Here is a 16,686-nt window from a genome sequence, read left to right as displayed (position 1 = left end):
CTCCAAAGTCCCTACCAGCTTTATTATTATTATTACCCATCTGATAAGCACCTGCACGATTCTGGTTCCTTGCGCCAAACAGCTGTAGAATAACAAGAGTAACAGAATTGGAAGGGACCTTGGAGGTCTTCTAGTCCAACCTCCTGCTGAAGTGGGAGACCATATACCATTCTGGACAAATGGACAACCACTCTCTTCTTAGAAACCTCCAGTGTTAGAGCATTCACAGCTTCTGGAGGCAGGTTATTCCACTGGTTAATTGTTCTGACTCAGGATGTTAGTTAGTTAGTTCCAGGTTGCTTCTTTCCTTGATGAGTTTCCATCTGTTGCTTCTTGCCCTGCCTTCAGGCCCCTTGGAGAATAGCTTGACTCCCTCTTCTTTGGGGCAGCCCCTGAGTTACTTGAAGACTGCTATCATGTCACCCCTTGTCCTTCTCTTCATTAAACTGGACGTACCCAATTCCAGCAACCGTTCCTTATATGTTTTAGCCTCCAGTCCCCTGATCCTCTTTGCTGCTCTTCTCTGCACTCTCTCAACCTTTTTTATATTGTGGTGACCAAAACTGGATGTGGTATTCCAAGGGTGGTCCCACCAGTGCAGTATACAGTGGTATTAACGCTTCACATGATCTTGATTCTATCCCTCTGTTAATGCAGCATATGACTGCCTTAGCAAAAAAAGAAAAACAAATAAGGCTACGGAAGTTTTCTCAGTATCCATACAAAGAAAAATACTTCCACACATTTAAATACTACAATACTCAACTCCCTCCCTCCACCCACCCACCCCCCGCAAAAAAAATCAGAGCAAAGTTTCTATGGTCTGTAAGATTTTATTTGTCATGTGGTTTGTACACGATCCTGCCAGCGGTCAACCCGATCCCATCACGGTGATGGCTAGGTCCTCAGGGGCTAGCGTGGAACCGTACATTCTCAGTACACTCAACTCACACATATTTTTAAGTCTCTGGGAAAAATGGAACTCGAGCAATACGGTATCCTGGCGCATAGAACTTTCTAAAAAGTTTTATGCTTCAAAGGTAGACAGAAAAGTCGTGACAATTTCCTTCAACTTGGCTTCTGTTTCCTCAGAGATCTTCCCTTCGGTCCTGTCAAAATAAAAGAAGAAATACAATTTCAACTCTCGCCAATCCACCGTAGTCACGAAAGTCTTGCGTGACGGGGGGTGTACCGGGCAGGAAGCAAACTTTTTAAATTTTTGCGATCCACGTTGCCCTTACCTGATTGTGGTGAGCAGGGGCTGGTGGTTGCTGAGCACGTGGGCCAAGAAAGCCTGCTCAAATTTGGTGATCTTGCTAGGATCCACCTTGTCCAGATGGCCCCTGACCCCGGCATAGATTACAGCGACTTGTTCCTCAATCGCCATGGGAACTAAGACAGAGAGAAAGAGAGAAGGTCAAATCCACAGCAGCAAAGCTTGGCCACAAAGCAGGAAAAACCACATCCTGAAATGTGACTGGACCCAAAAGGCGATAACGTGGTCAGGTGGAAATTAAACAGGAATATTTGTTGAGTTCAAAGCTCAAGAGTTTGTATTGCTACCTATACCCAAGAATCTAGTCTGCTAACAGTTGAAGCTAAATTGGCGCTAGGTAAGTGGGTTAGGAGGCTGAGTGGGTTAGGATGCTGAGCTTTGTCGATCAGAAGGTCGGCAGTTTGGCGGGTGGAATCCCGAGTGCCGCGTAACAGACTGAGCGCCTATTACTCGTCCCAGCTTCTGCCAACCTAGCAGTTCGAAAGCACGTAAAAATGCAAGTAGAAAAATAGGGACCACTCCGGTGGGAAGGTAACAGCGTTCCGTGCGCCTTTGGCGTCTAGTCATGCCGGCCACATGACCATGGAGACGTCCTCGGACAAGCGCTGGCTCTTTGGCTTTGAAACGGAGATGAGCACCGGCCCCTAGAGTCGGAAACGACTAGCACGCATGTGCAGGGGAACCCTTACCTTTACCTTTAAGGGTCAATGGAATTCACAGAGGGGAGGGGGGGGCGGCGCTAGAGTTAAGTCTCTTGTGGCAATGCAATGATTCCTTTATACATATACATACATACACACACACACACATAAACATTTTATTAAGGTGTAAAGTGTTGAAGGAAAAGTCTTCCATCGTGGTTCAGTCCAAGCCAGGAATACACAACATGGCGACTGCTTTAGGAAGAAGGTTGCAGTTTATTGAAGAGGAGAGCCAGACAGGAAGATGGCTCTGGAAGCAAAAAGAGAGCGAGCACATGGAGGGAGCGGGTTTTTATCCCCTCTGGAGCCTTTTGTTGGGAGGTGTTTCCTGTTCCTGTTTGAGGCTTTGTATTTCCTGTGTCATGTATTTTGACCTGTCTCCCTTTGGCATCTGTGAGTTAATCCCATTATGTCCAGTCTTAGACTTTGGGTGGGGTTTGTAGATTTTAGGTGCCTTTGTCTTCTTAATCTTTAGCTCCAACCTTCCTGGATGGATGATCACATCTGCATTTCTACAGAGCTGGTTTCTGCTTGGGGGAGGGAGACTTGGGGCTATTAAAAAAAACTGGGCATGCTTTTCTGCCTCTTTGTGGGCTGACTTCCCACAAAAGTAAAAGACAAAAGACCAAGCAAATAGGAGGAGACAATGGGGAGGAAAACGGGAGAAGAAAGGGAGGGAAAAGGGAAGAAAAGAGAGTGACTTGCGACTTCCCCTGTTGCAGTAGAATAGAGTGTTAATGTTGAGCCTCAACTTTTTACTTTTTCACAATAGTAAAAACTAGCCATTTCTGTAACAACAGATCAATCTAATCGGCGAAACCCAGAATCAAAGTTTCATATATATTTTTTTTTTCCACCTTAAGCACAGAGTCCAGAAACGGTCTCCATATAGAAACAAAGGTATTTTTTTTCCTCCATCAAAACAGTCAATTTTGCCATCTCTGCCAGCTCCCTCAGCTCCTGTAACCATTCGTCCATAGTTGGAGGCAACGTGCCGATTGCAAACTGATGACACGCTTAACCCCTCCTTCCTGCTCAGCCTGCTCTTCTCCTACGTACATAACGCTCACAAGAGAGATCCGGGGACATCCCACTCCTCACGAGCCTCAGTTTTTTTGCCTGATCCCTTTGCCGCACAGGTAACACAGAAACACAGGTAGCCAGGCTGTGTCTCATTTATAATTGTGCAAACCCACAAGGCATAAAACCACAATTATTTCGGAGTCCAGTGACATGCTAAGCCAGGCATAATGGTAGAGAATTGCACAGGAAGGATAAGGATTGCATACAGGTGGTCCTCGACTTACAACCCCAAATTTCCATTGCTAAGTGACAGTTTAAACCAGGGGTCCCCAACCCCTGGTCCGTGGACCGGTATTTGGCTGAAGCACACCAGCAATCGGTCCACATGAACAAGCGAAGTCCCATTTGTGGAATGCAGGCAACACACAAAACCATGCACTCTCTGGTCCGTGGAAAAACCTCTCTCCACAGAACTGGTCCCTGGTGCCCAAAGGTTTGGGAACCCCTGAGTTAAATGATATTTTGCTCCATTTTATGACCCGCTTCCTTAATAATCACTGCAGTTGTTAATAACGTGCTTGTTAAGTAAATCTGGCTTCGCCACTGAGTTGGCTTGTCATAAGGTTACCAAAAGTGGCCCCGGGACATTGCAACCATCATAAAATACATGCCAGTTGCCAAGTGACCAAATTTTGTTCACGTGACCACATGATCGTTAAGTGGGGAAAACGGTCGTCTTTTTTTTCTGTGCCGCCGTAACTGTGAACAGTCAATAAGCAAACGGTTGAAAAGTTGAGGACCATCTGTAGTCAGAGAAATGTCCTGGGCTTGCTTGCACACTTTCTGTTCTCAAGTGTATTTTTTTTTAAAACGCAAGTTAATGAGGACTAGAATTCTGAATGGCAACTGGACACGGGGTACACCAAAGGACTCCTCCTTACCGTATTGCCCTTGTTTAAGCAGCTCGGTCAAACGGACACCACGGTTGAGCAGCTGTTGAGTCGCGGCATCCAGATCGGACCCAAACTGGGCAAAAGCAGCAACTTCGCGGTACTGGGCTAACTCGAGCTTCATGGTTCCAGCCACCTATGTGACAGGACGATGCACTTAAAGAAAGAGTTCCAGGCAGAGCTTTTTCAGTGTGAATAGCTGCCGCTACTCCTGGAATTGCTAGCCGGTTTAACCTCCCAATCAAGTCTTTCCCAGCCAACTGCCTTTCCCCAACTTCAAAGCCTGTCCCTCTCGTTTTGCAACCGTTACAAGAAACATGGAGCACGTTACACCTTCCTTGCTCAAAGTATGTTTCAGGTTGGCCTAGAACAGTGGTGGTGAACCTATGGCACGGGTGCCAGAGGCGGCACTCAGAGCCCTCCCTGTGGGCACCCGTGCCATGTCTCTGAGGTGGCAACTTTCCCTCTTCAACCAGCCGCCCCCCCACAGGTGTCCCTCCCCATGAGCGACATTGAGGTGACCACACCCACCTTGGCCACACCCAGCCAATCTTCCACACCCACCCCGTAGGCCACACCCACCTGGCACCCAGCGATAAATAAGTGGGTTTTGGGTTGCAGTTTGGGCACTCGGTCTCTAAGAGGTTCGCCATCACTGGCCTAGAAGCCTCCATTTATTCTTTTATGGAAGCAGCTGTTACTAGGGGAAATTGCTTAAAGCTTATTTATCAGAACGAGGACCGTTCTTTTCCTTTGCTTAACTTTTTTTTTTTTTACTGAGGAGTCTTACTTGAAGCATAAAAAGTCTGGCCTGATGTCATTCTTGCCAATTTTTAAACTGTCCCAATTGTAAAGAGTCTGGGAAACCTGCTTGGAATGTTTGTGTTGTGTCCCAAATACATTAAGTGGGTAATAATAATAATAATAATAATAATAATAATAATAATAATAATAATAATAATAATAATAATAATAATAGTTGGAAGGGACCTTGGAGGTCATCTAGTCCAACCCTCTGCTCAGGCAGGAAACTCCAAAGCGTTTCAGAGAAATGGTTGTCCAAGTCTCTTCTTGAAAACGTCCAGTGTTGGAGCATTCACAGCTAACCGTGATCGTTTCACATGTACCTGCTTCATGGCCCTTGTCTGGGCAGCCGAACCGACACGAGACACAGACAGACCCACGTTGATGGCTGGACGGATACCTTTGTAAAACAGTTCTGTTTCCAGGAAGATCTGCCAGGAAAGAGATAGTATTTATTTAATTCCCACCTTTTATAATTTTTTTTATAAACGACTCAAGGTGGCAAACATACCTAACGCTTGCTCCTCCCGTTTTCCCCACAACAACCCTTTGAGGGTGGGTTGGGCTGAGAAGCCACTGGGCCAAGGCCACCCAATCAGCCTTCGCAAGCGGGGACTAGAATTCACAGTCAACCCAGTTGCGCCAATTATGACCAAAGACACCAATTTATTTATCAGGTGCATCAGATGTATCTCCTAGTTCAGGGGTCTTCCAACGTGGCCCTTTTATGACTTGTGGACTTCAACTCCCAGAATTCCTCAGCCAGGCACACTGGGAGTTGAAATCCACAAGTCATAAAAGGGCCAAGTTGGAAGACCCCAGTCCTAGTTTATGGAATGTAAACTGTTTAGTAGTTCATAAAATAATCTCTAGATTTACAACTCCAAAGATGGGGTATAAAATAGTGGGAGCAGACACACTTTATCCCTAACCCTATAAAAACTAATAAAATCTCTCTCTCTCTCTCTGTGCGTGTGTGTATACACGTACACACATATACACATTCTTAATAATTTTAAAAATACAAATCCCAGACATATTTAAAGTATAAAAACTTCAAACACCGGGATGGATAAAAAACAGTCGTTTATTGCTAAACGATCATAATAAGCAATAAAAAGTTTAAAGCATATCTATCTACTCTATAAGCTTTTGCTGGTCCTCTGCCAGCATCATCAGAGAAAGCATTGAAAGACCGTCGGTCAGCCTGCTTGATTCCGCGCTCTGCTCATTGGCCACGTGATGGACCTTGCTCTAGCCAATCGTGATTGCTCTGACTGTCTCGCATCGCTTCCCTTGCAAACAGGCTGACCAACGGTCTTTCCAACCTTCGATGCTTTCTCTGATGCTGGCAGAGAACCAGCAAAAGCTTAGATTAGGTAGATATGCTTTAAACGGTTACTTTTTATTGCATTATGATCTTTTAGCAATAAACGATTATTTTTTTATCCATCCTGATGTTCGAAGATTTTATACTATACATATACACGTATATGTGTATGTGTATATGGATATATGTGTGTATAAAAAAATCTCTATATAAAAACTAATAAAATCTATGCATATATATATATATATATATATATATATATATATATATATATATATATCTGTGTGTGTGTGTGTGTGTATGTATATATGTATATGTGTGTATACACACACATACATGTATGCATGTATGTATATATATATATATGTGTGTGTGTGTGTGTGTTTAAAAAATAACGCTTTTAATTTCTTGTGTAACGCCACTTACTCCAAAAGAAAAGCAGGACCTAATCACTCTTCTTACAGGTAGTCCTTGGCTTATAACAGTTCATTTAGCGACCGTCCAAAGTTACAACGGGACTGAAAAAAGTGACTTATGACCTTTTTCCACTTACGACCGTGGCAGCATCCCCATTGGCCACGTAATCAAAATTCAGACGCTTGGCCACTGACTCGTCTTTATGACGGTCGCAGCGTCCCAGGGGCGTCACACGATCCCCTTTTGCGACCTTCGGACAAGCAAAAATCAACGGGGGGAAGCCGGATTCACTTAACAACCGTGTTGCTAACTTAACAACTGTATAGCAAGAAAGGTCATAAAAGTCAGAAAAATCTCAACTGTCTTGCTTAACAACAGAAACTTTGGGCTCAATTGGGCTCGTAAGTCGAAGATGACCTGTATAAAGCAGATTTAACTATATCCCCCCCCTTTTTTTAAAAAAAATGTTTTTGACTTACTATTCCTTCCTACCTTACTGTGGACTTTGCGTAACACTGCCAAAAGAGAAGTATAGCCCAGTGCCTATTGAGACTTTTCAGTCATCTGAGTCACAGTTGTCCCAAAGATGCTTTTTCACGAGGCAAGTGGACTTCTTCGTTGCAACAAATCAATGACCCTTGTTCTTGTAACTGCTGGTGGGATCAATCTTCAGAGTCTCAGACATGGCAGTGCCCCTCAGAAGACTGTTCACCTTGGCGTAGTCATAATAATAATAAAGTCAGAAGGGACCTTGGAGGTCCTCTAGTCCAACCCCCCTGCTCAGGCAGGAAACCCTACACCATTTCAGACAAATGGCCGTCCAGTCTCTTCTTAAAAACCTCCAGTGATGGAGCACCCACAACATCTGGAGGCAGGTTGTTCCACTGGTCAATTGTTCTGACTGTCAGGAAATTCCTCCTTAGTTCCAGGTTGATTCTCTCCTTGATCAGTTTCCATCCGTTGCTTCTTGTCCTGCCTTCAGGGGCTTTGAAGAATAGCTTGACTCCCTCTTCTTTGGGGCAGCCCCTGAGATACTGGAACACGGCTATCATGTCCCCACTGGTCCTTCTCTTCATTAAACTAGACCTACCCAATTCCAGCAACTGTTCTTTATATGTTTTAGCCTCCAGCCCCCTGATCATCTTTGTTACTCTTCTCTGCATTCTTCTGTGCTCAGGATGATTGCGCAGCTTCCTTTACCAGGATGGTGACGTTTGGGTCACCTTTCTTGAATTGTGAGGCCGGAAGAGGGTGTTTTGGCCCTGCCGAGGGCTGCAGATACCGTCATCCTTAATGGTTCTGCCAGTTTACTGTCCCCAATGGCTGACTCTGTGACTGTGAGGAGATCTACGATTGGTAAGATGTTCTGGTGTTGCTGCAAAATCCAGTCCTTTGGCTAAAACATTATTTTCTGCTTGGGGTGAGCTCTCCGTCGTCCTTTTCCCAAGACCTGTCACCGTCCCTTCACTCGTCCAGTTTTGCCTCGTGAAAATGCATCTTTGGGGGAAGCAGCGCTGGGTTTTAAAAAAAAAAAAACGACACCCCGCTGGGCCCAATAACCGCTCCTCTTGCCGGCTGGCGTGTCCCTGGGGAGCCTACCTGCCCATCGGTGATGGAGATCACGTTGGTGGGAATGTAGGCCGACACGTCGCCCGCTTGGGTCTCAATGACGGGGAGGGCGGTCAGGGACCCGCCTCCAAAGGCATCGTTCATCTTGGCTGCTCTTTCCAGGAGGCGAGAGTGGAGGTAGAACACGTCACCCGGGTAAGCCTCGCGGCCAGGGGGACGGCGCAGCAGGAGAGACATCTGACGGTAGGCCACGGCCTGTTGATCAAGAGAGCAGAGTTGCCGTGTCTGTCGCAGAGAGACCCCTTCCCCTTAATTCGGAGGCTCCCCTTCCCCTTGATTCAGAGACCCCTTCCCCTTAATTCGGAGGCTCCCCCTCCCCTTGATTCAGAGACCCCTTCCCCTTAATTCGGAGGCTCCCCCTCCCCTTGATTCGGAGGCTCTCCTTCCCCTAATTCGGAGGCTCCCCCTCCCCTTGATTCGATGGCTCCCCTTCCCCTTAATTCGGAGGCTTCCCCTCCCCTTAATTCAGAGGCTGTTGATCAAGAGAGCAGAGTTGCCGTCTGTCGCAGAGAACCCGTCCCCTTAATTCGGAGGCTCCCCCTACCCTTGATTCGGAGGCTCCCCTTCCCCTTGATTCGATGGCTCCCCTTCCCCTTCATTCGGAGGCTCCCCTTCCCCTCGATTCGGAGAGACCCTTTCCACTTAATTCGGAGGCCAAGCCGAGGTTCCAACCTGCTTAGATAAGTCATCGTAGATGATCAAGGCGTGTTTGCCATTGTCTCTGAAGTATTCGCCCATGGAACAACCAGAGTAAGGGGCCAAGTACTGGAGGGGAGCAGCATCAGAGGCTGTGGCCGAAACCACGATTGTGTACTTCATGGCATCTGAAAGAAGAGAGATGACCAAGGTCAATGAAGATGGAGGCAGCTTAGCCAGGAGAGGAACTCCCCACCCCCCAACATATTTGATTCCTTACAAGTCACTTTTTGGAACCGAGGTCCAAAGATAATCCACTGTTTCTCTCCTTGGCACTCAGCAGCGTTTCATGCTGTCAGTGTCGGGCACAAACAACCGGGGCGCCATTCATAGGCTTGCAGCAGTGAACATTTATTCAAGCCTACACAGGAGAACCCGGCCACGAGGGAATGGCCGAGAGCTCGCAGTGTGACTGTGGGGCACTGGTACAAACTATAAGACATATAGTTCCAAGAATGTCCTCTCAGGAAATTTCTAAGCACCTGGGATGAGCGCACTGTGGTCACACCAGAAGCAGTTAGACCGTAAAGGTCGAATTGTAACACCTATCCCAGAGGTAGACCACCTTGGCTCCTTTATGACTGGTGGACTTCAACTCCCAGAATTCCTGAGCCAGCATGGGGGAACTATGGCCCCTTCATGACTTGTGGACTTCAACTCCCAGAATTCCTGAGCCAGCGTGGGGGAACTATGACCCCTTCATGACTCGTGGACTTCAACTCCCAGAATTCCTGAGCCAGCGTGGGGGAACTATGACCCCTTCATGACTGGTGGACTTCAACTCCCAGAATTCCTGAGCCAGCATGGGGGAACTATGGCCCCCTTGATGACTGGTGGACTTCAACTCCCAGAATTCCTGAGCCAGCATGGGGGAACTATGACCCCTTCATGACTCGTGGACTTCAACTCCCAGAATTCCTGAGCCAGCATGGGGGAACTATGGCCCCCTTGATGACTGGTGGACTTCAACTCCCAGAATTCCTGAGCCAGCATGGGGGAACTATGGTCCCCTTCATGACTGGTGGACTTCAACTCCCAGAATTCCTGAGCCAGCATGGGGGAACTATGGCCCCCTTCATGACTGGTGGACTTCAACTCCCAGAATTCCTGAGCCAGCATGGGGGAACTATGGCCCCTTCATGACTTGTGGACTTCAACTCCCAGAATTCCTGAGCCAGCATGGGGGAACTATGGCCCCCTTCATGACTGGTGGACTTCAACTCCCAGAATTCCTGAGCCAGCCTGGCTCAGCTTGGAAACCTCTCCCTTTCCAATCAGCGTGGCTGGCTCGGGAATTCTGGGAGTTGAAGTCCAAGAGTCATAAAAGAGCAGAGTTTGAAGATCCCTGCTCTAGTTAATTGGAACAATCACTCTTACAATTCGTTAACTACCCCCATCTTCAACACTTTACTGAGCCCCAAAGCATTATTTCATTACGCGAGCTAAGCCATAAACTAGGTGTGCCCAACATTTTGGCTTGCCTGGCCCACAACCAATGAAGAGGAATTGTCTCGGGACACAGGTAAAATGTTACATATAAGTTTGTGTGTAAATAAACTAAAGGTGTATAATCTTGTGGAGTTGCTGCCAAGGCTGGATGTGGCACATAGGACACAGGTTGGACACACCTGTCTTGATGACAAGCCAACCTGATAAAAAGTGAACTTTACAGACATGTTGGAGGAATAATGCCGGTCAACGTAGAACTTTTATATTTAAGGAAAACTCAGAAGATGGAGCCTAAGGCTGCTCTGGACACTACACACTTCGGCAAGCCCAAAGTTTTGGGCAAACGAAAGGCCGCTACCTGTGTCGGTGAGCCTCTTCACCAGCTGAGCAACTGTCGATCTCTTCTGACCGATGGCAACATAGATACAGTACAGCTTCTTCTTCTCGTCGGTCCCCTCATTAAACCGTTTCTGGTTAATTATAGTATCGATCGCAATGGCAGTTTTGCTGCAAATTGAACACGTTCACAGTCAACGTCTCATCGCCCCCAAATTAACTTGGCGGGCTACACATTCGGTTTCAGGAAAAACTGAGGATCCCCCCCCTATTAATTTTGCTTTACGTCGATGTTTTTGAATCCGATGCCCTGGGGCAAGGGTAGACAACCTCGGCTCTTTTGACTCATGGACTTCAACTCCCAGAATTCCTCTGGGAGTTGAAGTCCATGAGTCATAAAAGAGCCGAGGTTGCCTACCCCTGCCCTGGGGGATCCGTGTGTAAAGAAAGATTCCCAAAGCTAAGAATTCACAATAGCCAGGGCGACTTATATTTCTTACCCAGTCTGCCTGTCTCCAATGATCAGCTCACGCTGCCCACGGCCAATGGGCACCAGGCTGTCTACTGCCTTGATGCCAGTTTGCATGGGCTCACGGACGGAGATCCTGGGGATGATCCCGGGAGCCTTCAGGCCAACCCTCCTGCGGATTTTGGAAGTGATGGGGCCCTTTAAAAAGCAAGGCGACAAGAGTCACGCTTTCACATCCGCTCCTCACCAACGGGCCCCCAACCTCAACAGCCACCTGCTTCCTGCACCTACCTTTCCATCGATGGGATTCCCCAGAGCGTCCACCACGCGCCCCAGCAGCTCCTCCCCAACGGGCACGTCCACAATGGCCCCGGTCCTCTTCACAATGTCCCCTTCCTTGATCAACCTGTCATTGCCAAAGACTACCACGCCAACGTTGTCAGGCTCCAAGTTCAGAGACATGCCCTAAGCAAAGAGAAAACTCAAAATGGAGGGGGGGTGTCCATTTAGGAAAACCCATAGGAGAGAGATCCAGTGGGACACCTTCCCGAGAAGCCCAGATTCGTGCCAATAAGAGAAGCGGTACATCATAGGTAGTCCTCGCCTTATGACTGCAATCGAGCCCACAGGTTTGCTTGCAAGTCTTGCAAGTCACGAAAGCTAGAAAGCAGGTCACCGTGTGACCGTGCCCAGTTTTGTGACCGTTTTTTGGGGCGGCTGTTAAGCAAACCGTTGTTCACTCTCCGGGAGTCCCCCCTCCCCCCAGAAAGCAGAGGGAAATGTCAGTTCCCAGAAATATCATCATAAATGGCAGCCATGTGACCACAAGACACTGAAAATGGCCAGAGTGGACACACATGAATGCCACAACTTCAAATCCAGGTCTTAAGATTCGTTTTCAGGATCTGTTCTAGTGTAAGGGTCACTAAGCAGTGAGAAAGGAGAATATATGTAGGGGTCCTTGGTACTAAGAATAATTTATTTTTATTTTTATTTTAATCCCATTTATATCCCGCCCTTCTCCGAAGACTCAGGGCGGCTTACAAGCTTAGCAGTAGCCTTCATTCTATGTATATGCCTGCATGTTAGGGCTTTCACACACCCCAAGGGGCATTATTACAAAGTCAGCTTATTGCCCCCAACAATCTGGGTCCTCATTTTACCTACCTCGGAAGGATGGAAGGCTGAGTCAACCTTGAGCCTGGTGGGTAATAATAATAATAATAATAAAGTTGGAATGGACCTTGGAGGTCATCTAGTCCAACCCCCTGCTCAGGCAGGAAACCTTATACCATTTCAGGCAAATGACTGTCCAGTCTCTTCTTAAAAACCTCCAGTGTCGGAGCATTCACCACTTCTGGAGGCAGGTTGTTCCACTGGTTAATTGTTCTAACTGTCAGGAAGTTTCTCCTTAGTTCTAGGTTGCTTCTCTCCTTGACTAGTTTCCATCCGTTGCTTCTTGTCCTGCTTTCAGGTGCTTTGGAGAATAGCTTGACTCCCTCTTCTTTGGGGCAGCCCCTGAGATATTGGAACACTGCTATCATGTCACCCCTCACCCTTCTCTTCGTTAAACTACACATCCCCAATTCCAGCAAGCGTTCCCTATGTTTTAGCCTCCAGCCCCCTAATCATCTTTGTTGCTCTTCTCTGTACTCTTTCTAGAGTCTCGACATCTTTTTTACATCGTGGTGACCAAAACTGGATGCAGTATTCCAGGTGTGGCCTTACCAAAGCATTGTAGAGTGGTATTAGTATTTCACTTGATCTTGATTCTATCCCTCTGTTAATGCAGCCTAGCACTGTGTTGGCTTTTTTGGCAGCTGCAGCACACTGCTGGCTCATATTGAAGTGATTGTCTACTAGGACTCTGAGATCCCTCTCACAGTTACTACTATTGAGCAAGGTACCACCTATACTATACCTATGCATTTGATTTTTCCTGCCTAAGTGTAGAACCTTACTTTTTTCACCATTGAATTTCTCTGGCCTTGGTTGTTTTCTGGCAGACCTTTCATGACCCAAACTAGGTAACATCATCAGTGCTAGAAGGGAGGGGGGCTTGAAGAGAGGAGGAGGAGGAGAACTGTGAGGTCCTTGGTGCTCTCTGGCCTTGGTTGTTTTCTGGCAGATGTTTCATGACCCAAAGTAGGTAACATCATCAGTGCACTAAGCAATCTGTCATAAGTTAAGGGCTACCTGTACATTATAAAATATAAGCGAGCACTGCCTTGAGGATATAGTTCCGCAAATATATTCTGCGTATATTGTCAAATGAAAATATTAACGGTTAGCAATCAGAGGTAACACCCAACACCCAAAGGCATCTTCAGACACTAAAGGGGCAAAGCTCCTCCTCGATGTGTTGCTTTAAACGGCATTTCCATCACATTCCTTTCGCACAGTAACAAAATGGGCAGAGAAAAAAATCATTACAATTAGGTTTTCTTAATGCAAACTTGGATATGAAGACTGACCTTCAACCCGGATGAGAATTCCACCATTTCTTCTGCTTGAACATTTTTCAGACCGTACACACGGGCGATGCCGTCGCCGATGGAAAGCACGCGGCCAGTTTCCTGCAGTTCGGCCGATGTGTCGGCCCCCAGAATACGTTCCTCAAGAATGGAAGATACTTCGGCAGTGCCTAGAAGAACACAGACCGATATTAAGGCGGACATTTTAAACAGCCCTGGTTCAAATCGCATGTTTTGACAGTCAAGGAGCAGGCAGTTCCACCCAACAAAAGAAAACAAAATCAAAGATGGAAGATGAAAAAGTTCCTACAGCAGGCAAACATGGAAGTTTTACAAAGTGGGTCCTGTTTGCTTTCAAGCAATTGTTATAAAAAAAAAATCTGAGAACTGGAGATTTCGTCTCTCTCTCTCTCTCTCCATCACATCAAATTATATAGCTTCAATAAAGGTGCACATTATGTACCTCTATGAAAGCTATGTACAGTTACTAAAATGAATAAGCTAATTGAGATCATTCTCATTTACACACAAAAAATATATATTCCGATTTGGTATTTTCAAGACAGCCAATTTCTCTGCAGAAGACACCCGAATGTAGAATAAAACCAAATGTGGGCAAGCTGAATAGGGTACTTAAGCTAATACATACTTTATTAGCTTTATCTATTTATTAGCTTTATCTCTTAAGTCTACAAAGCTCACAAGTATTAGCAATACTCAGGATGTATTGCAGTATTTTTGCCTTGGTTAGCTTTAAGAACTGAAGTGCAGTCTATCCAAGCCAGAAATTCAAATAAATTCCAGCAAACTGTGGGATGGTGAACAATTAGCGAGTGAACACAGCATGGCAAATTCTGCTTTGCTTTGGTCATTTAAAAAACAGTTTCATTTCACTCTTGCTGGGACATGAATCCAACCAGCACCCATACTCTGCAACATGTCAGGGAAAGTCACTCGGTTGAATTGGGCAGTTATAGAAATTGAACGAAGGAATGAATACCAAAATGTCAAACAACTTAAAAAGCGGCAAGAGAAACACATTTAATTTAGAGATAAAGCCAAGAGCTATTTTATTATCAAAAGCGAGACCGCACACTGTTTACCAGTTTTCTGTAGAGTCGTTTTGGAGGCGTGGAAGTTCCTTGTTGCTACAAATGATGTGCCCAAAGCATTCCTTGACACCTAAGACAAAGAAAAACCACAGGGTCTCCCGTTTGAAACTCAGATCTTATTTTTCTGGAAAAATTTTGAGTTAAAAGTTATCATTTATGACCGTACTGCAATACGTTATTTATATACAAAACTACACAGTAAGCATTCTTTAAAGCAGCTGTGTGTTTTATGAGGCTCATCTGTCTGCCCTCTGTCAAGGATGCCAGGAAAAAAATGAGGTGATTTTAAAGAGTGGCCCTCAGCTAGGATTTCTCTCCAAAGACCTTTTTAGGAATCAGAAGAGATTAAAGTTGTATGATTTACTTTTAAAAAGCATTTAATAGCATCTCCCCTTTCTGCAAAAGCTTGGGAACAAAGCTTTCAGGTGCATTATTTCCAAATGCTGCTCATTCACAACCCTCATCCTGCAGAAGCTTATTCATAGCCCTCATTCTCTGCATTAACCTTCAGGAAAAAAAATCTTACTAATATCCAAACAGGGATCTTAAGGCTCCCTGTGTCTAAAATCTAAAGTGTACCTGTTGTCAGGACCCACCCCAAACCACGTCTTAGGAAGGTAAAATTCTTGGAGTCAAATCTATTCCAAAAAGAATCTTTACTATGACATGCTTGGTTGTAGGAAATGAGACAGGACTTAATATTATCCCACGAAGTAAACCCTTATAAAGAGTTCCCGGTTTAACCCCCCTTAACCCCATTTGGTCAGTCCCCCATCCTTTCTCTCATATCATCCATCTCCTGGGAAAAAGGAATTTAGGACCCTTCATGTTTATTGCTCTCTTCCGTGACAAAAGCCAGATGCTAGCCCCACCTTTTGTTTCCCCAGTTCAAAAGGCTTCTCCTTTCCTTTGAAATGCCTAATACGGGTTCAATACACATCTATTCTCTTCAGGAGATGGCAGAATCCATGGAATAATGTTTGAAACATTCCATTTATGAATATGATATAAATGGATTCTGACACCTGTGCAGTTTTTGCTGCGCTCCCATTTAAAATGTATTCCAAACTTTTGCTGCTGCTTTAACAATGTCAAAAGCAGTGTCTTTTTAGAGACCAACAAACAATTCAATATACTATGTTGCTGCACTAGACCAGTGGTTTTCAACCTGTGGTCGACACATCCCTGGGAGACCACAATGTCATCACATAAGGGGGGGGGTCCACAAAGGCTTCATACAGTCTACGGCTTTAAAGTATTTAAAGGGGGGGGGGGTCTGTGGCAAAGAAAAGGTCAGGAATCACTAGACTAGTCCAATAATATAGTATACTGAACTGATGGTTAGTCTTTAAAGATGCTACTTCTCCACTGCAATAGCTGGAGAAAAGGAGGACAGATGCACAGACTTTTAAAGTCGTGGCAACCACCTGAAGGGATAGCGCTAACAAAAACCCCTGACTAAATTGTAGCAGCAAAATCATCGGTGCGAATACCGCCTTAAGTCAAAATTGCACCAAGGTCAAAAGAAGCTCAGAACTCTCTTCATTGAAGATTTCAAGCCAAGGCTTCCCCTTCCCCACTTCCAGATTTTGAAAGGAAAGAAGCAAATGCTTCCAAGGGCTGCAAATCGGACTTTTCAGGGGGAGACAGCAAGAGGACAAGCCTGCAATGCAGACCAGTCTCCCCCCCCCTCCCAATGCAGAGGGGGAAAAAAATTCCTTTATTTCATTAGAAAATGTGGGTTATATATGATCCATAGATAACGAATGGCAACAGTAGCAGGTCCTCTTGCCTGAAGACCTCCAAGGTCATCAAAACCCATCAGGCAGTGTTGCGCCTGGTACAGACAGTCCTCAACTTATGGCCATGACTGAGCCTAAATTTTCTGTCGTTAAGTGAGACATCTTTTAAGTGAGCTTTGCCCCATTTTGCAACTTTTTAAAAATGACTTTTTACTGGTCAGGAGGTCGCCAAAGGGGATTACGTGACTTGGGGACGCTGCAAACCGTCGTAAGTACGA

The 16,686-nt window shown here is 45.8% G+C and overlaps 1 protein-coding gene across 1 annotated transcript in view; it reads right to left on the bottom strand.

Annotated features, from left to right (window-relative positions):
- Window positions 1-1,237: 1,237 nt before the first annotated feature.
- ATP5F1A (ATP synthase F1 subunit alpha) overlaps window positions 1,238-16,686 on the bottom strand; it is a gene marked incomplete at both ends in the record, with an annotated part of 16,280 nt that continues 831 nt past the window's right edge. Inside the window, 10 exons of the mRNA XM_081316315.1 lie at window positions 1,238-1,392; window positions 3,942-4,086; window positions 5,078-5,185; window positions 8,101-8,325; window positions 8,803-8,954; window positions 10,634-10,782; window positions 11,112-11,278; window positions 11,372-11,545; window positions 13,555-13,724; window positions 14,658-14,736. Of these exons, the coding sequence (XP_081172441.1) occupies window positions 1,238-1,392; window positions 3,942-4,086; window positions 5,078-5,185; window positions 8,101-8,325; window positions 8,803-8,954; window positions 10,634-10,782; window positions 11,112-11,278; window positions 11,372-11,545; window positions 13,555-13,724; window positions 14,658-14,736 (1,524 nt within the window). The remainder of the gene's footprint in view (window positions 1,393-3,941; window positions 4,087-5,077; window positions 5,186-8,100; window positions 8,326-8,802; window positions 8,955-10,633; window positions 10,783-11,111; window positions 11,279-11,371; window positions 11,546-13,554; window positions 13,725-14,657; window positions 14,737-16,686) is intronic.

This window comes from Vipera berus, assembly GCF_964194415.1.
Source record: "Vipera berus genome assembly, chromosome: 2".
NCBI classification, from domain to species: Eukaryota; Metazoa; Chordata; class Lepidosauria; order Squamata; family Viperidae; genus Vipera; species Vipera berus.
This window is presented reverse-complemented; position numbering and strand designations above follow the sequence as displayed.